The 22129-nt window shown below is 43.8% G+C and overlaps 1 protein-coding gene across 5 annotated transcripts in view; it reads right to left on the bottom strand.

The window, feature by feature from the left end:
• Nucleotides 1-20477, bottom strand: part of WDR59 (WD repeat domain 59) — an 85582-nt gene extending 65105 nt beyond the window's left edge. For 2 of the 5 annotated variants that reach the window (XM_073796808.1, XM_073796811.1), the window contains exons 1-5: nucleotides 20314-20451; nucleotides 16411-16554; nucleotides 15741-15893; nucleotides 7541-7590; nucleotides 3041-3176 (exon numbers count right to left, since the gene is read on the bottom strand). In XM_073796808.1, coding sequence (XP_073652909.1) covers nucleotides 3041-3176; nucleotides 7541-7590; nucleotides 15741-15821 — 267 coding nt within the window. In that variant the 5' untranslated portion in view covers nucleotides 15822-15893; nucleotides 16411-16554; nucleotides 20314-20451. Of the gene's footprint in view, nucleotides 1-3040; nucleotides 3177-7540; nucleotides 7591-15740; nucleotides 16055-16410; nucleotides 16555-20313 lie in introns of those variants that run through there. The other 3 variants (XM_073796810.1, XM_019941100.3, XM_073796809.1) reach the window with 3 other exon arrangements.
• Nucleotides 20478-22129: the final 1652 nt, after the last annotated feature.

Raw genomic sequence — 22129 nt, 5'->3', positions numbered from 1 at the left:
TCTTTCCCATCACACTGCACACTGGGTGTCATCACCCACATCACAGGTGAGGCAACTGAGGCTCCAAAAGTTGGATGGGCGCTCAAGATAAAACAGTGAGTGCTGAAACTGGGACTTGACCTCAGATTTGCCTAACTCCAAAGCTCTTTCTCCTGAAAATGCTTGCCTTCCAACCAAGAGCAATGAAGGGAAAAAAAAATCAGTAAATTGAACTTCATCAAAATTAAAACTTTTATGTATCAAAAGACGTTATCAAGAAAGTAAAAAGACAATCTACAGAATTGGAGAAAATATTTGCAAATCATGTCCCTGATAAGAGTCTAGTATCAGGAATACATAAAGAACTCTTATAACTCAACAGCAAAAAGACAAACAACCCAATTCAAAAATCCGCAAAGGACTTGAATAAACATATCTCCAAAAAATGATATACAAATGGCCAGCCGGCACGTGAAGGGATGTTCAACATCATTAGTCACTAGGGAAATGCAAATCAAAACCACAGTGAGATACCACTTTATACCCACTAAGATGGCTAGAATTTTTAAATTATAAAAACAAAAACAGGAAATAAATTTTGGTGAGGCTGGATTGTGCATTGCTATGCAATGCTGATGCACTGCTGATGGGACTGCAAAACAGTCTTGTGCATTGTAGAAAACAGTTTGATGGTTCCTCAAAAAGTAAAACACAGGCTTCACATGGCCTTTCAATCACTCCTAGGAATATATACCCGAAAGAAGTGAAAATGAGTACCCAAAAAAGTACATGTACAGGGCTTCCCTGGTGGCGCAGTGGTTAAGAATTCGCCTGCCAATTCAGGCGACACAGGTGCGAGCCCTGGCCCGGGAAGATCCCACATGCCGCGGAGCAACTAAGCCCATGCGCCACAACTACTGAGCCTGTGCTCTAGAGCTCACGAGCCACAACTACTGAAGCCTGCGCACCTAGAGCCGGTGCTCCGCAACGAGAGAAGTCACTGCAATGAGAAGCCCGCACACTGCAACAAAGAGTAGCCCCCGCTCGCTGCAACTAGAGAAAGCCCGCGCGCAGCAACGAAGACCCAACGCAGCCAAAATAAATTAAATAAATAAATAACTTTATTTAAAAAAAAAAAAAAGTACATGCACGTACATGTTCTTGTCGGCACTATTTATAACAGCCAGCCCAAATGTCTATCAGTGGATGAACAGACAAAATGTGGTGTATCCCTATGATGGAATATTATTCAGCCATAAAAAGGAGTAAAGTACTGATACATGCTCTGACGTGGATAAAGAAGCCAGACACCAAAGGTCATGTATGGTATGACCGCATTTATATGAAATATCCAGAATGGCTAAATCCAGAGATGGAACACAGACTGGAGGTGGCCAGGGGCTGCGGGTGGGGGAATTACTGCTTAATGGTAAGGGGGTTTCCTTTGGAGTGATGGAAATGTTTGGGAACTAGATAAAGGTGGCAGTTACATAACACTGTGAATGTAGTAAATGATACTGAATTGTTCACTTTAAATGATTGTCTGAAAAAAATAAATAAATAAGGCTCTTTCTTGCCACTCCCAAACACATGCAGTATTAATCCACTTGGGCCTAGTACTGAAGGGTCAGCCTAAATCTGTGCTTCCCAATCAGGGGAGATTTTGCTTCCCAGGGGACACCTGACAATGCCTAGAGACATTTTTGGCTGTCACGATGGGGGTGGGGGAGGATGCTACTGGCATCTAGTGGGCGAGGGGCCAGGGATGCTGCCAATTTCCTACAAAGCACAGGACAGCCCCCACCACGAAGAATGATCTGGCCTGACCTGTCAACAGTCCCAGGGATCAGGTCCACTTTAGTCGTTGTCCCTGGTTCAAGGCAGACAGTCAGATTCTATTTTGGAAATGACGGGGAACGGCAGCTTTTTGTTCCTTCTAAAGCTGACAGCATTGCTCTTCTTTCTTTTGTGAGACACTTTCCTCTCACAGACTGTCATTCCCGACAAGAACAGACCCAGACAGCACTGCGAATGGTCATATTCCCTGGAGGATGAGAAGGGCTCCTTCAAATACTGCCCTCCCGGCCCAGTGCAAAAGGAGCCAGAGGTTTAGGTCTCTAATTGTCCTAGGAGAACAGAACACTGATAAAGAATCAGGCAAGGGATACCAGAGATGATCTAAGCCCAGATATTTTTTCAGTTGTGAACCCCTTGGAAAACCTAATGAAACATATGCATCTTTTCCCTGGAACAATTCACATATGAACAGGATTCAATCAAAAAAGAATCCCTCCCTTTGAGTGGAAGGGTGTATGGAATCTTCTGATCCCTCTGAAAGCAATGACAGTTGCCCCCAGACCAGCTCACCAGGTCCTTCCTTAGAACCTCTTTCAGTCACTGGCTAGTTACATTCATGCAGAAAATGGGTTCTTATCACACACAGACATAGAGGTATCTACCTGTTTCCCTTTCCAAATCTGGATTCAATTCTTTGAATTACCGATGGTACCCCCAATTCTTTTCATATACATTTAAATCTGTAATTGCCTCCATCTTCCTTTTAGTACCATGCAACCCCTCTTTGCCGCCTGAGAAATGACGATTATGTCCTCTTCTCTACGTAGAACACAGACCTACCAGCCTAGATCTCACATTTAAAAGACTTTTCCGGGCTTCCCTGGTGGCGCAGTGGTTAAGAATCCGCCTGCCAATGCAGGGGACATGGGTTCGAGCCCTGGTCCAGCAAGATCCCATATGCCGCGGAGCAACTAAGCCCGTGCACCACAACTACTGAGCCTGCGCTCTAGAGCTTGTAAGCCACAACTGCTGAGCCCATGTGCCACAACTACTGAAGCCCGTGCACCTAAAGCCCATGCTCCACAACAAGAGAAGTTACCACAATGAGAAGCCCGCGCACCGCAACAAAGAGTGGCTCCCACTCGCCACAACTAGAGAAAGCCCGCGTGCAGCAATGAAGACCCAACACAGCCATAAATAAATAAATAAATTTATAAAAATAAAAAAATAAAAGCCTTTTCCTGTATTCCTTGAATGAGCTCACCGAGGCTGCAAAATAGTGCGCGAAGCTGTCATGAGGATTCCACTGCACGGCTCCAATGTCCCACTTGCTCTGGCGTGAGATCTTTCTGTGACCTTCGAAGGGGGCATCTAGACTGACGATGTATAGGAATCGGCGGCTAGGAAAACAACATCAACATTATGAAAACAGAACAGCATTAGCACTAAGATAGAAAAGTACATTTGGAATGACATACGGTTCGCAAGCAGTGCTCAAAAAATCCCCAGATGTACATGACGTTTATCGACTCCGAAAGGCATACAAGTGACAAGAGTAACTCGTGGCTGCTGGGCAAGTGGGAGCCATACTCCCTGTGAGATCTGTCTCTAGAGATGGTCCTCCCTCCCATATCCATGGAAGTCTGACCTCCTCCACCAGATTCAGCTCCAGCCCAGCCCTCTCCCAGGCTTTTCCAATCCCCCAGTTAGGATCATAGCTGCTTCCACACGACTCCCATGACACAGTCTGCATTTGGACTACAGCACAGCACTTATCTCTGTAGCAGAACTGCTAACGTAAATGTTCCTGTCCCAAACCAACTGAGTGTTTGGGGTATGGAGCATGTCTTGAATATCTCTATATGTCCCTCCTCACTAGGCACAGTGCTTTGCATGCAATAAACGTGTGTAAAATTAAACACCTCGCTTATCACTTAGCTAAATAATTTGAGAAGATCTCAAATTCCCGTGCAAGTTGACTACTTGGTGATGGGAACTAAATTAACACTATCAGAAGGGGAAACAATAACCAAAAAATAATCATAATGAAAATAATAATAAGTGCCAATAATGTTCAAGGTGCCAATCAATATAAAGGATCTGAAAACGGTGATGTCCTTTGTTCACCTATTTTCCTTCTGTTTTAAGAAAAAAATCCTTGGTGTGTGTATCAACCTCTTCAGCAGCCATCAGTGGTTCTTTGTTGGGGAGCGCTCCAAGCCCCCGGGAGTCGGCGAGGACAGGTGGGCTCGATAATGAAGAAAAAGATTAACTGTCCCCGCTCAGAACAGACAGGAAGTAGAAAGTTAAAATGGCATGTAGAACTCTAGCAGAAACCCGAGGAGGGATGGATTAAGAGAGAAAGGAAGCACAGGTAAGACACAAACTAAGAGAATTTCTGGGGCTTCTGAGAAAGTTGATATAGTACAAAGACCTAGAAACTCTGACCTCTTCCTAAGGAATCATCTGATCCCATGGCAGGCAGGCCGGCATTTCCCATTAGAATGAAACAGGGCAAAGGCCAAGCACTATATATATGGCATGTTTTTCAGCAGGGGAAATCAGAGACAGTACAGGGCAAATGCAGAACAGCAGAAGGTGGGCACTTCAGGATAAACATGCCTGATTGGACATAACATGTTTGTCTTCATCCCCCACTGAAGACCCACTAGAATAAGAGTGAAAACATAAAAGACGGAAACCCACAAAGAAAATGAGGGAGGAAACGGAAAGCCGACAGAAAAATGGTTAAGTGATCCAGGGGAAAAACAACCAGCACCCAAGGGCCTGCAGAGCGAGCTGGTTCACACTGTGGAATCCAGGCCCGCAGGAGCTGGAGAGGAAGAGAAACTACCTCAGAGGAGCCCTGGGCCTGGGACAAGAGGCACGGCAGGGGGTGAGTGAGAGCTGCTGTGCTCAAAACAGGGCAGGAAGTGGAGGGTGAGACGCTCAGGCCTCTTTCCCTGCTCAGAACTCACAACACATGGCTTTTAGTCTTCAGATGGTGACTAATGACAAGCGGATTCTTCTCAGGAGGAAGTGTGCAGCCCAAGAAAGAACGAAAGTGAACAAAACAACAACAACAATAAAGCCCTGGAGATGATGGCATCTGGGCACCCTCCAACAAAAGGGCCTAGTTCCCACCTGATCTCCCTACAGTGGATCCCACCATTGCACACGTAAACAGAGATTCCACTCACTCTTTAATATTAACAGAGAGCCCATGAGCATCAGTCACAGCAGGAAACTTGAAAGACAGAGACCAACACAGCCAAAAGGAAAAGAAGGAAATGGGCGGCACAGAGGAAAGAAGAAAACCTAGAATTAATATTCTCAGAGACATGAAAGAAGACAATTTAAAGAACAGAGAACAAGAGCTCTTGGAAACTAAAGTTATAGTTGAAATTTTAAAACCTGACAGAAGGGTTGGAAGTTAAAGTTGAAGAAAACTCCCGGAATGCAAAACAGAAAGATAAAAAGACCGAAAGTTCAGAAGAGAATCCATACAGGATATCCAACATGCACTAAGAGAAGCTCCACAAAGAATGAGGAAAATTATCAAAGACATAATGCTGGAAAATTTCTCCAAACTAAAAGACACAGATTTCCAGACTGAAAGGGCCGTCCCAGGTGCTAAAATTATTTGTTATTTTAATCTGAATGGTGACCATATGGGTGTATATATATGTAAATTTGTTTGAGCTGTTCACTTAAGCATACACTTTACTACACATATTTTAAAGTTCAATATAAGAAAATGAAATGGTGAACTTCAAGATCATGTTGAAAAATAACATGGACGTATGCATGTCTAAGAACACATCAGAATAAGAACACTCGCATGATTTCCAGTTATATAATCCCGTTCTCTCCTAGAATGCTACAAATGACAATATCCACATCAGTCAATACTGAGAAATCTAACGTCTGAGATACAGTTCTTCCAGGGCACCTGCAAGTATTTTATGGGTTGTTAATATGGCTACATAATGCCAAGTATATGTTATTTTTCTATTTGTTTAGATAAAACAGGTAATAATGTCAAAAACGGGAGGAGCGTCCCTCTAAGTGCCCAGCACAATGAATGAAAAAAGACACATACCAAAGCGGTCACAGTGAAAATTTCACACACACGAGAGGTAAAGATAACACTAGGGATAAAGATAGGATTTCTCCAAAGAGAAAAAATAGGTCACACACAGAGTCCAGAATCAGAATGGCATAGGATCTCTTGACAATAACTCTGAGAAAAAGAACTCCACATACTGATTTAACCCAACAATTGTTACATGACTACATTGGAAGGAGGGGGAAGGCCAGGTATATATACATAAGGGACTCACAACTGAAGTAGAAGTGCTAAATATTCATCATCTACTGTAAGAAGTCAATTTGAATATCTGTGATGGATAAATCAAGATACAGCAGTGTATGTAGTATACCACTTGGAAAAATAGAAGCAACCCAAAATAAACAGCTAAAGAGTCTTAACTGGTTGCCTCTGGTGAGTGAGATCAGGGTGGGGAAAAAGGTGAGGTGGGGGGCTTCCCTGGTGGTGCAGTGGTTAAGAATCCACCTGCCAATGCAGGGGACACGGGTTTGATCGCTGGCCCGTTAAGACCCACATGCTGTGAAGCAACTAAGCCCGTGCGCCACAACTACTGAGCCTGTGCTCTGGAACCCATGCTGTGCAACAAGTGAAGCCATGACAGTGAGAAGCCTGCGCACCCCAAGGAAGAGTAGCCCCTGCTTGCCTCAACTAGGGAAAGCCCACGCACAGCAACGAAGACCCAATGCAGCCAAAAATAAATAAAATAAATAATTTTTTTAAAAGGGTGAATTGCATGGTATGTGAATTATATCTCGATAAAGCTATTTTTTAAAAAAGTGAGTTTGGCTGGGGCAGAAAAGAGACATACCAATTTTTCCTATCTATGCATTCAGGGTGACACAAGAAAATGGTATCAATAACTGTCTCTGGGGAGTGGAGTCAGAGGTAGGACGGAAACTTACTTTCCATGGTATATCCTTCTGAATTAATGTTTGCTATGGTTTTATTTAAAAGTAATTTAAAACATGATTTCAAAATAAAATAATGAATAGAAAACACTTCATTTTATAAATGGGTTCATAAACAACTAAGTTAACGAACATAGAGCTAAATCTGAGAGGTAGTAATCTAGAGCAACATGAAAGGAAAGGGACTCTGACCATTAAATGTTATCATACTGGTACAATGTTAGGATGATTAGCAAATGCAGGGACCTTAATTGCCAGAATCTTAATTTTGAACCAGAAGACACTACAGAAATTATGTAGTTCAACTTCTTCATGATGAAATCGAATTGCTTCATGAGAAAACCGAAGTCCAGGGAGGCCAACTGAATAAATGTCCAAGGGCTCATAATCAATGGCCAAACTGTAACCCAGATCCTCTCAATCCTAGGAACTAGCTACCTGTTAGACCATACCACACAGCATCCTTCTGAAGAGTCCATGCACTAAACAGAAAATGGCAATTTCAAGACCGAGCTACCAGTCACTAACATTTCAAAGGAATTTTATTGCTCACCTGTTAGGGCAGAGAAAAAAATAAACTGCAAATAATCCCCACAACTACCACTGAGGTCACTAGGACAGCAGAACTAAAAACCCTATGACTGTAATCCTTAAATAAGAAAGTATTTTCCAATTTCCCAGAAACCTCTTGATTTGCAATTTGTTCCCAGAAATCGTGGCAGACGAACGCTGTAAGCTCACTTACCCGGAAAGCACTGCATGCTGCCCCAGACAGTCCACAGACATTGCAGTTGCCTGTGAGAGAGAACACAGATTCAGTTCTGCCAGCAAAGCCAGCTCAGGTTAGAGAAGACAGGCAGGTAGACACCTGTGGGTCTTCCTCTTCCCATGGCCCAGGCAGTCCCCGGCTGGCAGTTCTCTACAGTGGATACCTTAACCCCCTTCTAATTCTCATTCAAATCTCACATTCACCTTCCACAATAGGGCAGCAGTTGTCTGTTCTCCCTGAGACCAGGGCTACACACAATCTAACCTGGGACATCTTTCTCTCTTTCTCTTTCTCTCTCTCTCTCTCTCTCTCTCTCTCTCTCTCACACACACACACACACACACACACACACACACACACACACACATATACACACATACACACACCATCCATGCCTTCCCAAAGGGCATGGACTCCTCCTCCAAGCCGAACGGCAATTGGTAATATTCAAACACCACCTCTGCTGAATCCACGGTCACATTCTTGTCATTGAGATGCCCAGTTCCCATTTAATCTGAGATTTCCAGCACCTTTTACTGCCTTCCATTTCCCAGGTCTCCCAGTTCCTAGGGATCACCATCTTTTCAGGATCTGATGTCCAATTTCCCAAAGACCACACCGAACCAAACAAATCTACATTCAGGCTGGAGCGTGAGGCTAATTTTAATCACGGGAGTTATAGCCCTAAATTCTCTTATTTGGACAAGTTCAAGTCCTGCTGTATTCTCAGGGCATTATCTGAAACAGTTTGTGCCGTTGTTTATTAAACGCTCTAAGTTCTTTCCAAGAGTCTATCAAGAGAGAATGCATTTTGTACATTCTGCTACACTCACACATCACAAATGGTAAACAGAAATTCTCTTCCTCACTCTCGCTGGTCTTATTAATGGGTTTCTCACTTGTACACCCTCAAGAAACACGTCACAGGTAACATTAGGGACAAGAAGCCAGAGTGCTTTCACTGGAGGCTGAAAAGGGATTATTATGCCTCCTTCATTCCACTAGAGTCATGAGCAGAGAATAGCCCAGCTGGAAAAGCAGGCAGTGAAATGAGATGCCATTTCCAGGACTCTTCTGTGCAATGTATACATTAAGGGTATGAAAGAGGGCAAGATGGTACCTCCAACCAGGGACGGTACCATCTTTCTAGAGTGTGTGTGGTAGCAAGAATCCTAAGGTGGCCCCAAGATTCTGGGTCCTTGGTGTACATACACATTCTCCCCATTATTCAAACACTAATCTAGGTACTGCTACAAACGGATTTTGAGATGTAATTAAAGTCCCAAATCAGTTAACCCTAAGAAAGAGAGACCCGAAACAACCCAAACGCCCATCAGCTGATGAATGAACAAACAAAACGTGGCATATACGCACAATGGCATACATGCTACAGCATGAATGAACCTTGAAAACATTATGCTAAGTGAAATGTCAGACAAAAAAGGATAAATACTGCATGATTCCACTTATATGAGGTGTCTAGACTAGGTAAATTCATAGAAACAGCAAGTACAGTAGAGGTTGCCAGGGGCTGGGGGTGTGGGGTGTTATTGTTTAATGAGTACGGAGTTTCCGTTTGAGATGACGAAAAATTTCTTGGGGGAGGGAGGAGGGGGAGATAGAGAGACCTAATCACATCAACTCTTTAAAGCTAAGTCTAGAGGTCAGAGACAGAGGAAGTCAGAGATTTGAAGGGTGAGGGATTGATTTAACATGGAGAAGACTCTTTGCTGCCGGCTGTGAAGATGGACAGACCACATGGCAGAAGCTGAGAGTGACCTCCAAATAACAATCAGCAAAAAACCAGGGACCTCTGTCCTATAACCCTCAGGAACCGAATTCTTCCAACAACCTGAATGAGTTTGTTAGCAGATTCTTCCCTAGTCAGCTGAGCCTCCTGACGAGAACACAGCCAACGGATGCCTGGGTTTCAGCCTATGAGACTGAAGAGAGAAAGCAGTCAGGCAGAGCCTGGATCTCTGACCTACAGTACCGTGAGCTAACGAGTCTTTTTTTTTTTTTTTTTTTTTTTTTTTAGCCACGCTGCACAGCATGCAGGATCTTAGTTTCCTGACCAGGGATCAGACCCATGTCCCCTGCAGTGGAAGCGTGGTGTTCCAACCACTGGACCACTAGGAACTCCCCTAAAGTCATGTCCTTTGACTCAGTAATTCCACCTCCAGAATCTATCCAAAATACAGCCAAAACTTTCATACACAGAGTTGTTGAATTCATGTTATCTATAAGTAAATTATAGATCTCTAGACAATGAAATGTTCTAGAAGCATTAAAGAATGACATAGAAAAATGCAGGAGCCTGCAATGAGAGTATCATAACTCACCATATCACCTTATCAGAGCAAGTTATTTTTTAAGAAGTAAAACAAAAAAACCCACACCTAACTGATATTTCCCTACTCCTATCCCAGAAAGAAAGAGGCCAACGTTATGCTTGCAGGAGCACATGAAGGAGGGTTTGCTAGGCTGTCCCAAAGGGGGAAATGGAGAGAGGGAAGTGCTTTAAGCAAAGAACCTAAAAATAAACTGACCAGAGTAAAAGGTGGTGCTTTGTCAGGGACAAGAATCCCCCTGGAAAGGCCTCAGCACCCTCAGTGCACCCCATGGGGAATGGCTGAGAGATGCTAAGTCTGGGCATCAGGGGTGAAGAACCATAGGGTTCTTGTATGATCCCACTGTAAAGAGAGGAAGGGAGCCCCATAGTGACTGAGAGAGAACCTCCCACCAGCCTGCAGGCAGAGCCCTGCTGCAGATTAAAGACAACTTAGAGGAGTACAGGAAAGTGGTATTTCATTCCTTACTATGAACTAAAATTTAAATCAGCTACTAAGCCTGAAAAAAGTATCCCAAAATGTTTAGATGGTAGTTGTTCCTATGGGATTTTAATTTTATTCCTCTCAATGAGTCTACATTTATGTATTATTTCTATATTTGCATTATTTTATAATAAAAAGCACTTTCTTTCCGAGGCTCCTTCCAACTCTCTTCTCTTTCCATTCCTCTCATCTAGGCCTGAGACTTGGTCTACAGCAACACCCTCCCAACAGTCTACCTTCCCCTCTCCCGTCTCCATTCAACCTAACACTGAACCTCTGAAGACACAGTTCTAATTACATCAATCCACTGCTCTCAAACCTTTGTTGGTTTTTCTCACTCTGAATAAAATCAAGCATAGACTCCTCAGCCTTCAGACACTTACAGAATTTCTCAGGCTGACCCACTCTCTACCTGCTCAAGCCACACCCATTCACAGCACTCACCCGATTCTGCAACTCTCCCAATTCTGAAGAGATGCTTAAGCTCTTCCTTCCGCCTAGAAAGTCCTTCTCTCCTACTCTGCTGTTGAAATTCTACTCAACTTTTAAGGCTCAAGACATACCTCCTCTAAGAAGCTCACCCAGCGTCCACCAAGGGGACTCCACCTTCTCCTAAAGTACCTTCCCTGCCCCTCCATCACAGGACTTGCCTTAACTTGCTTTGTGGTACAGTGAGTCCCCTACACATGAATGAGTTCCATTCTGAGAGCAAGTATGTAAGTCCAATCTGTTCACAAGTCCAACCAAGTTAGCCTAGGTACCCAACTAACACAATCGGCTATATAGTACTGTACTGTAAAAGGTTTATAATACTTTTCACACAAATAATACATAAAAAACAAACAAAAAAAAAATAGAGACAACATTTTTAATCTTACAGTACAGTACCTTGAAAAGTACAGTAGTACAGTACAACAGCTGGCATACAGGGGCTGGCATCGAGGGAACAGGCAAGAAGAGTTACTGACTGCAGGAGGGAGAGGAGGTGGGAGATGGTAGAGCTGAAGGATCGCCAGCAATAGGAGACGGAGGGCAAGCTGCAGTTTCACTCACGCCTGATGTAGATGGAACGCACGTTCACATCTTTGAAAGTTCGCAACTTGAAGGTTCGTTTGTAGGGGACTTACTGTAGTTACTGCTGTGCACATTGATCCTCTCCCACGAGCTGTGAGCCCCTGCAGGTGAGGGCCTATTTCATTTCTCCCAGAGCTCCCAATGAGGTGCTTTGTGAATGCAGTCACTCTGCACACATCTGATAGTTTTGAAGATGGGTCAGAACCAGGTGAAAACCAGGGTCCTCCCAGCTCGGAATGTGCAGACATCTCAAAGTTTTTCAGTAGTTTCCCTTGCTAATTTATCACCCGTGAATTTATCTATACTTCTCCAGTTCCCTCACTTTTTTAATACCTCCTAGGATAATGAACTTTGATAGTTCATTGCCTGCTGTGGGAAACCTTCTACTGGAATAGAGAGAACTGACGAGCAAAGTTTGTGTACCTTATCCCCACATTTTATGATGTAAAATTCCAACCATACCTTTTCTGAACCTTTGTTTTTAGAAATTGAAAATTCCTCTCCCACCTGCAGGAAACAAACTTATGTTCAGAAATGCTCCCTGTCAAGGTGACATCTTTAGACAAAAGAGAATAAAGTTCTTTACAGCCCTGTCCTTTCTGCAGGATGGTGGCCTTTGCAGCACTTTAGGAGTCATATGACCTCGACAAAATAAGACTGCCATAGCACTGACAGTGACGGTTGATTCTTACTGGCCTAGAGAAAATGTAATTCATAATGTGGAAAAGAAAAGCTAACTGATGGCTGATAAAAGATACCATTTCATAAGACTCTGTGAGCCTCTGTACACAAATTGCTGCTGCCCTTGTTCAAAAAAATCATTTTTTCATGAAGGCTGCTGTGTTCTTAAGCATTTGGTCTCACCAATCCAAAGAAATTGACTGCGTTGCATCAAAAGGAAGAAAGTTTCTACATGGCATTTCTGCAGACATAAAACACAGTTCATCTGGTGCAGCAGAAAGGATGTGCATGGGCTTTATGTCAGACTGGATTCAGAAGCCTCTTCTACCACCTCTCCAGTGGACAACAATAAAAAATGGCCCAGCACAGGTTGTCACTGGCCTCCTGCACTGTTGGCTGTTTACTGGCTGTTTTACTTGATCATGTGGCAGCATCAGAACTCATGATCACTCCTTCCTTAAAACCACTGGCTTCGTGACATGACTGCCTCCTGGACTCTTCCTAGCTTTGGACACTTGAAGAAACAGCTAGGAAAGTCTGTTCCTAATTCATCCATTTCTTCCTGTCTCTGCCTCAGCTCAGGCCTTTGTCGGTCCTCCCCTGGACAGGGACACCCGCCTGTCACCAGCCTTGCTCCCTCCACCCTCAGGACTGTTGCAGGACCTACCTCTGGCTATGCTGCTTGCTTGCTCACACTCCCTTAGTGGTTCCCCACAGCCTGAGCATGACATTAAAGATCACTTCAGACCTCTCTTCCTGGGCTTCCTTGGTGGCGCAGTGGTTAAGAATCTGCCTGCCAGTGTAGGGGACACGGGTTTGAGCCCTCATCCAAGAAGATCCCACATGCCGCAGAGCAATTAAGCCTGTGCACCACAACTACTGAGCCTGAGCTCTAGAGCCCACAAGCCACAACTACTAAGCCCACGTGCCACAACTACTGAAACCCGCACACCTAGAGCCCATGCTCCGCAACAAGAGAAGTCACAAAAATGAGAAGCCCGCGCACTGCAATGAAGAGTAGCCCCCACTCGCCACAACTAGAGAAAGCCTGTGTGCAGCAATGAAGACCCAACGCAGCCAAAAATAAATAAACAAATTTTTTTTTTTTAAAAGAAGGAAAGTGTAGTGGTTTAAAAAAAAAAAAAAAAGGGCTTCCCTGGTGGCACAGTGGTTGAGAGTCCGCCTGCCGATGCAGCGGACATGGGTTCGTGCCCCGGTCTGGGAGGATCCCACATGCCGCGGAGCGGCTAGGCCCGTGAGCCATGGCAGCTGAGCCTGCGCGTCCGGAGCCTGTGCTCCGCAACGGGAGAGGCCACAGCAGTGAGAGGCCCGCATACCACAAAAAATAAAAAAAACTGGGACTTCGTGGTGGTCCAGTGGTTAGACTCCATGCTCTCAATGCAAGGGGCAGAGGAGACATCTGTCTGAGGAGACGTGACAACTAAATATAATGTGGTATCCTGGATGGAATCCCAGAACAGAAAAAAGACATTAGGTAAAAAGTAAGGAAATCTGAGTTAAATATGCATTTTGGTTAATATATCAATATTGATTCATTAACTGTGGAAAATGTACCATACTAGTGTAAAATGTTATTAACAGGGGAAACCTATCAATAATTACTTCAAATGTAAAAGGACTAAATTCTCCAATCAAAAGACAAAGAGTGACTGAATGGATAAAAAAAGCAGGACCCATCTATATGCTGCCTATAGGATACTCGCTCTAGATGGAAGGACATACAGACTGAAAGTGAAGGAATGGAAAAAGATATTCTGTGCAAATGGAAACCAGAAGAAAGCTGGAGTAGCTATACTTCTATCAGACAGAATAGACATTAAAACAAAGACTGTTAGCAGAGACAAAGATAGGTGTTACACTACCAAATGTAAAATAGATGGCTAGTGGGAAGCAACTGCATGGCACAGGGAGATCAGCTCGGGGCTTTGTGACCACCTAGAGGGGTGGGTTAGGGAGGGTGGGAGGAAGATGCAAGAGGGAGGGGATATGGGGATATATGTATACATATAGCTGATTCACTTGGTTATATAGCAGAAACTAACACAACACTGTAAAGCAATTATACTCCAATAAAGATGTTAAAATAAATAAATAAATAAATACCAAAAAAAGATAGGTGTTACATAATGATAAAGGGGTTAATCCAACAAGAGGATATAATATTTATAAACATTTATGCACTAAATATAGGAGCCCCTAAATATATAAAGCACATATTAGCAGGCCTAAGGGAAGAAACAGACAACAATATAATAATATTAGAGAATTTTAATGCCCAACTTGCCTCAATGGATGGATCATCCAGATAGAAGGTCAATAAGGAAACATCAGCCTTAAACAACACATTTGGTCAGATAGACATAACAGTTATATCTAAAATATTCCATCCAAAAGCAACAGAACAGGGACTTCCCTGGTGGTCCAGTGGTTAAGAATCCACCTTCCAATGCAGGAGACGCAGGTTTGATCCCTAGTCAGGGAACTAAGATCCCACAGGCCACAGGGCAACTAAGCCTGTGCACCACAACTAGAGAGAAGCCCATGTGCTGCAATTAGAGAAGAAGACTGTGCACCACAACAAAAGATCCTGCATGCCACACCTAAGACCAGACACAGCCAAACATAAAATTAAAAAAAAAAAAAGCAACAGAATACACATTCTTCTGAAGTGTGCATGAAAAATTTTCCAGGATAGATCATATGTTAGGCCACAAAACAAGTCTTAATAAATTTAAGAGGACTGAAATCATATCAAGCATCTATTCTAACCACAAAGGTATAAAATGAGAAATTAATTACTCAAACAAAACTGGCAGAAAATTCACAAATATGTAGAAATTAAACAACATGCTACTGAACAACAAATGGGTCAAAGAAGAAATAAAAAGAAATTTTAAAAATACCTTGAGACAAAGAAAAATGGAAATATACAAAAAATTGTGGGATGCAGCAAAAGCAGTTCTAAGAGGGAAGTTCATAGCAATAAATGTCTATCTCAAAAAACAAGAAAAGTCTCAAATAAACAACCTAACTTTACACCTCAAGGAACTAGAAAAAGAACAAAAGAAGCCCAAAGTTAGTAGAATGAAAGAAAATAACAGGGACTTCCCTGGCGGTCCAGTGGGGACTCCACACTCTCAATGCAGGGGGCATGGGTTTGATCTCTGGTCGGGGAAGTTCCGCATGCCACATGGAGCAGCCAAAAAAAAAAAAAAAGACAATAGAGAAGATCAATGAAACTAAGAGCTGGTTCCTTGAAAAGATAAACAAAATTGACAAGCTTATGGCTAGCCTCACCAAGAAAAATCGGGAGAGGGCTGAAATAAAATCAGCAATGAAAGAGGACATATTACAACTGATACCACAGAAATACAAAGCATCATAAGAGACTACTATGAACAATTATATACCAACAAACTGGACAACCTAAAAGCAATGGGTAAATTCCTAGAAACTTACAATCTACTAAGATTGAATCATGATGAAACAGAAAATCTGAACAGACTGATTACTATTAAAAAGACTGAATCAGGGCTTCCCTGGTAGCGCAGTGGCTGGGAGTCCACCTGCTGATGCAGGGGACACGAGTTTGTGCCCCAATCCAGGAAGATACCACATGCCGCGAAGTGGCTGGGCCCGTGAGCCATGGCCGCTGAGCCTGCGCGTCCGGAGCCTGTGCTCCGCAACGGGAGAGGCCACAACAGTGAGAGGCCCGCATACTGCAAAAAAAAAAAAAAAAAGACTGAATCAGTAATCAAAAACCTGCTAACAAACTAAAGTCCAGGACCAGAGAGCTTCACTGGTGAATTCTACAAAACATCCAAAGAAGATTTAATACCAAACCTTCTCAAACTTTTCCAAAAACCGTAAGAGCAGGGAACTCTTCCAAACTCATTTTATGAAGCCAGTATTACCCTGATACCAAAACCAGATAAGGACATCACAAGAAAAGAAAATTACAGGCCAATATCCCTGATGAACACAGATGCAAAAATCCTCAACAAAATATTAGCAAACTGAATTCAACAAGACATTAAAAGGATCATAGTGTGACTTATTCCTTGGATGCAAGGATGATTCAATAACCACAAATCAGTCAATGTGATACACCACGTTAACAAAATGAAGAATAAAAATCATATGAACATCTCAATAGATGCAGAAAAAGCATTTGACAAAATTCAACATCCATTTATGATAAACACTCTCAACAAAGTAAATATAGAGGGAACATACCTCAACATAATAAAGTCCATATATGACAAGCCCACAGCTAACATCATACTCAACAGTGAAAAACTGAAAGCCTTTCTTCTAAGATCAGGAACAAGACAAGGATGCCCACTCTTGTCACATCTATTCAACACAGTATTGGAAGTCCTAGCCAGAGCAAATTAGGCAAGAAAAAGAAATAAAAGGTATCAAAATTTGAATGGAAGAAGTAAAACTGTCACCATTTGCAGAAGACACGACATTAAATACAGAAAACTCTAAAGACTCCATCAAAAACCTGTTAGAACTAATAAACGAATTAAATAAAGTTGTGGGATACAAAATTAATACACAAAAATCTGTAGCATTTCTATACACTAATATACACTAATACATCATCAGGACAAGATATAAAGAAAACAATCCCATTTACAATTGCATCAAACAATCCCATTTACAACCTAGAAATAAATTTAACCAAGGAGGTGAAAGACATGTATACTGAAAACTATAAAACATTAATGAAAGAAATTGAAAAGGACACATACAAATGTTAAGATATCTTGTGCTGGGACTTCCCAGGTGGTCCAGTGGTAGAGAATCTGCCCTCCAACGCAGGGGACACGCGTTCGATCCCTGGTCAGGGAGCGAAGATCCCACATGCCGCGGGGCAACTAAGCCTGCGTGCCACAACTACTGAGCCTGGGAGCCTCAACTAGAGAGACCACGTGCTGCAAACTACAGAGCCCATGCACTCTGGAGACTGCGCACCACAACTAAAGAGAAAACACACACGCCACAACTAGAGAGGAGCCTGCGCGCCACAACTAGAGAGGAGCCTGCACGCCACAACTAGAGAGGAGCCCGCACACCACAATGAAGAGCCCACCCACGGCAACAAAAGATCCCGCCTGCCTCAACGAAGATCCCACGTGCTGCAACTAAGACCCAACACAGCCAAAAAAAAAAAAAATTAAAAAAAAAAGGACTTCCCTGGTGGCGCAGTGGTTAAGAATCCACCTGCCAATGCAGGGGACATGGGTTCCAGCCCTGGTCCAGGAAGATCCCACATGCCCCTGAGCAACTAAGCCCGTGCACCACAACTACTGAGCCTGTGCTCTAGAGCCAGCAAGCCACAAGTACTGAACCCGCATGCCACAACTACTGAAGCCTGCACACCTAGAGCCCATGCTCTGCAACAAAGAGAAGCCACCACAATGAGAAGCCTGAGCACCGCAACGAAGAGTAGCCCCCGCTCGCCACTAGAGAAAGCCCGTGTGCAGCAACGAAGACCCAACGCAGCCAAAAATAAATAAATACAATAAATTTATTTTTTAATTAATTAATTAATTAAAATACACTGTTTCGGGCTTCCCTGGTGGTGCAGTGGTTGAGAGTCCGCCTGCCGATACAGGGGACACGGGTTCGTGCCCCGGTCTGGGAAGATCCCACATGCCACAGAGCGGCTGGGCCCATGAGCCATGGCCGCTAAGCCTGCACGTCTGGAGCCTGTGCTCCGCAACGGGAGAGGCCACAACAGTGAGAGGCCCACGTACCGGAAAAAAAAACCACAAAACACTGTTTCAGTCACACTAGCCCCATTTCACGTGTTGAAGAGCCACATTTCCATCATCTCAGAAAGTTCTAGTGGATGGTGTTGCTCTAGAAAACTATCGCTAAGCTTTCTTAGCGTTCACACTCATCGATTCCAGGGACCACTTCAGAGTAGATGCCAAGCAGCACAGCTTCCTCACTATTAATCGGTGAAAGTAACATCTGTTTTATAAAGTAAATGACACATATAAAATGTAAAAAAGTTACACCTTTCAGACTGGGGTTTTTCTCTGAAAAACCTAAAAGCTTTAAATTTTTTAAATGATTTTTAAAAGTGGTGGGGTCACACCAACGAAGACCCAATGCAGTCAAAAAAAAAAAAGGTGGTGGGCTGTTTGGAAAAGTTTATTGTTCTGCCTTTTCAGAAAGGCGGTGTGAAGAGTTTTAACTTTTTCTTTCTACATTAATGAAATAGTTAATAAAATGAGTCCCTACCCCTCCCAGTGATCACCAAAATCAACTACAAAACCATACTAATTCACACTAAGACTCACCCTTCCAAATGAATAGAAAAATCAGAAAGAAAAACAGAAACTCCCACAAGGCAGTTAAATTACCCAATTTAGTTTGTTCTCTTACTATGACAACTGCTGTTTAGGTTTAATTATTTGATACGACTTCATAGCATCCTAATATATGTGTCAACACCCTCTCTGCAGGTCTTTTCAATTACATCCGTGTAGAGAAGCAGGGGTGAGACTACCTGGGTTTCTGTGAAAATTAAAGGGTTTGCAGATTAGTAGCTTCCAAATTAGCAAGCTCAGAGGTAGGACACATGATTCTTTTCTTAGTCCCCAGTGAAAGCAATTAACAAAAAGGGTAACAGGAATATGGTTCTTTTCCCCTGGGAGTCTGGCATCTTTCTTCCTCCCAGAGACACCATGCCGACAGTGCAAAGTGCTTTAGGATCCTTTCACCCAAATGCGGTTGCTCAAACTCTCCATGGGCACTATGTATCAAGGGCAGCCATAGAGCAAATTGGTGGGAAGTTCTCCCCTCATGCATCTTTACGGCAAAAGAAGGGATAGGTTTTAGAAAGAAGAAACCACATCACCCCCTTATCGTAAATCCAGATTCCCCTTCAGTATAAATCACCTGCGCACCAACACAGTGCCTGGTACAGTGTGCACCTGTCAAAAGCTCAATAAATCCTTACTGAAAAAATGACTGAATGAAAGTCTGGCACACTGAAGGTATTCAATAAATTATGTGTTCGATACATGAAGAGAATCACCAACACACTGTCCTAGGTGCTGGGGAAAGGGGGGCATGATATTTTTTGTAAAACGACTGTATGACGGGCTCATACAGTATGAAGCAGAGTAGTGTAATGAGCACAACAAGGCCCTGGGGCCAGACGCCTGTGTTCAAATCCCAATGCGACCACATAATGGGAGGCCTTGGCCAAGTCACTTGGGATCAGCCAAATGGGGATCAGCTTCCCTGTTGGGGAAAAAAAAAAAAAAATCCACTTATCTTGCATGGTTCTTTCATGAATTAGAAAAAGGAAATGTAGATCACTTAGCACAAGACCCGGCATATGGAAGGAACGAAATAGAAAAATGGTAAAAATTCCTAGTAAATACTAGCGTTCCTTTGGGCTTACTATGTGTCCAGCACTGTGCCACACATTCTAAATGTATGACCTCAAAATTCTCACAGCAACCCTATGAGGTAGGTACGATTCGCACCTCTTACAGGTGAGAAAACATGCGCAGAGGGTGATGACAGGCTAAGAGCTGAGGCGGGATTCGAACGTGGGCAATACATGCAGTGCATACTCCTATTCACCTACGGTATTTTCCACTATCCTAGCATCAGTAACCACTTAAAAGCTTAGGCGCGAAACAGGCACTTTGCATGCAGTTTTTTTTTTTATCGAATCCACTCCAAAGACCTGTGAGACAGGGTTAAGTCCATGCATCTGAGGCTCAAATAAGTTCTGCGACTTGCCCAAAGTCACTAGGCGCAGGGGTACCTAAACCCCCTCGCTCACCACTGTGGTCATGGGAAGCCTCCCCTCAGCGCTCACTAGCGCGCAATCTCTGCAGTTCGATGTCCCCAGGGAGACTCCACTCCCGGTATCCACGAGGGGAACCCCGAAACCCCGCCCATGCCAGCCCCAAACACCCGCAACGGTCATCAAGGATCCTCTCACCCGCTTGGGTCTGACAGGTCCGGGTCACTCCCTTGCCCATCTCTCCAGCCCGGACTGGGGGTCGCCCTGCCGCCCCCAAGAATGACCCGGCAGCGTGGGGGAGGGGAACCAGGAAGGGCGCATGCTTAAAAGGCTCCATTAGGCCCCGAGCTCACCTGGGAGTCGCGGAACTCCACTACCACGTTCTCGCTGCTCCATCGCGCCGCCATCTCCCGCGCCCAGACTCGGCGGTCCCAGGACTACGCGTTCCCACCCACGACACCCGCGTTCCCGGGTTCGGTGAGCCCCACGCAGCCCCGAGCCAGTCCAGCCACGCCCCGTCCCCCCTTCCGTCTGACTGCAAACCATTGGCTGACCCAAACACTGGCTCCGCCCCCTCTTCCCGGATTATCCAATTGCGGCACGGCGCCTGCCCCAAAACAGACACGCCCCCTTACTTCGTCACTCGGCTAGAGTCACCCACGCTCCTCGCGCCTGTGAATACACGCCCCCTGCCGCGAGCTCTGCCGGGAGTTGTAGGCCAAGGTCTAGCCACTTGTGGGCAATCCGCGAAGAGCTTGCAGGTTAAGGTTTGGACGAGGGGAGGCACCTCTCTGTCTCCTCGCTGGTGTCCTTCGCAAGGCCCAGGCCGTATATAACCAAGGCCCGACATTAGTGCAAACCAGTGGTTACCTGTTCCCCTGAGGCCTGTCACAAAGGCATTGGAAAGAGTGAATTGTTTTGTACAGTACAGCGGCGCTTGCCAAAGTATCCAAGGACCCAGGGGGTCTCCGAAGGCAAAACAATTTTCATAGTCATACAAAGAAGTTATTTGCCTTTTTCATTTTCTTTCACCAGTGTACAATGGAGTTTTCCAGAGGCTACATGATACATATTTGTAACAGACTGAACGTAGAAGCAGATGTGAAAATCCAGTGGGTTTCTGTTAAGCCAGACATTAAAGGGATTTGCCACTCTTCTCACAAAACCATTATTTTGGAAAATAGTTATTTTTTACTTACAAAATGTGTTATTGATGTGAATGCACATTGATGTTTAAATAAAATATATATTTTTTAAGTTCTCAGCAAATCCTGGGCTTAACTGGCTTAGCCTCAGTTTCTCTATAGAAGGAAGTAGTTTGTTTGCTTGTTGCAAGGAGTTAAGCAAGCATAGGGCCTGGAATATAGTCAACACTCAAGTGTAAGCTATTATTATTGTTGTTAATATTAACTCTATTTCTACATGCAAGTTGTTGCATGAATAGAGATAAGAAGGCTTCCTTTCCCTCCTGGAGTGTTGGATATAATGGGGAAGACAGACTTGTCAACAGGTTAGGGTGACCAACTCATGCCAGGAAGCTGCTCAATGTGGGCAAACAGAGACAGTTGGTCACTGTACAACAGGTATACACTCGGCAGAATTGTGTTTTATAAAAGCAACGTGCCAGGAGAGAACAGCTTAAATGGGAGACATGACATAGCATCCTGAAGACCGTGACATTTGAGCTTTTCAGTATATTATTAGGATTTTTGATAGAGTCCACTATCAGAAAAAGTACTTCAGCATCAAAAAGTGTGAAGAGCAGGATGATGTGTTCCAAAGACATAAAGCAGTTCCCCAGTTAACACTCATGACACTGTGCTTCTTTCTTTCCTTCAAAATACACATCACAATATGTAACTCAATATTTGTTTATTGAATATTTTCAAGTTTTAGGAGGAGAGGGACCAGGTCTGTTTTGTTCAGCCCTGCATGGCGACCGCACATACATGGCACTCCATGAATATTGGTCCAATGAATAAATGCGAAAAGCATATATCATGCCCGCACAGTGCTGTCTACATCCAAAGGATGCTCTCTGTGAAACCAAAAGCAATTTCTAAAACTATTCATGGTCTTTACTTGTAGTTCTTTACACCCAGAAAGAAATACAGAATCACCAATAGTTCTCCGTAAAATCCCTTGCTTTCTTTCTCATTCACCTATCAG

The sequence above is a fragment of the Tursiops truncatus genome, chromosome 19 (genome assembly GCF_011762595.2).
Source record: "Tursiops truncatus isolate mTurTru1 chromosome 19, mTurTru1.mat.Y, whole genome shotgun sequence".
Taxonomy (NCBI): Eukaryota; Metazoa; Chordata; class Mammalia; order Artiodactyla; family Delphinidae; genus Tursiops; species Tursiops truncatus.
Note: the sequence above shows the minus strand (reverse complement) of the source record. Positions and strands in the feature narration are given on the sequence as shown.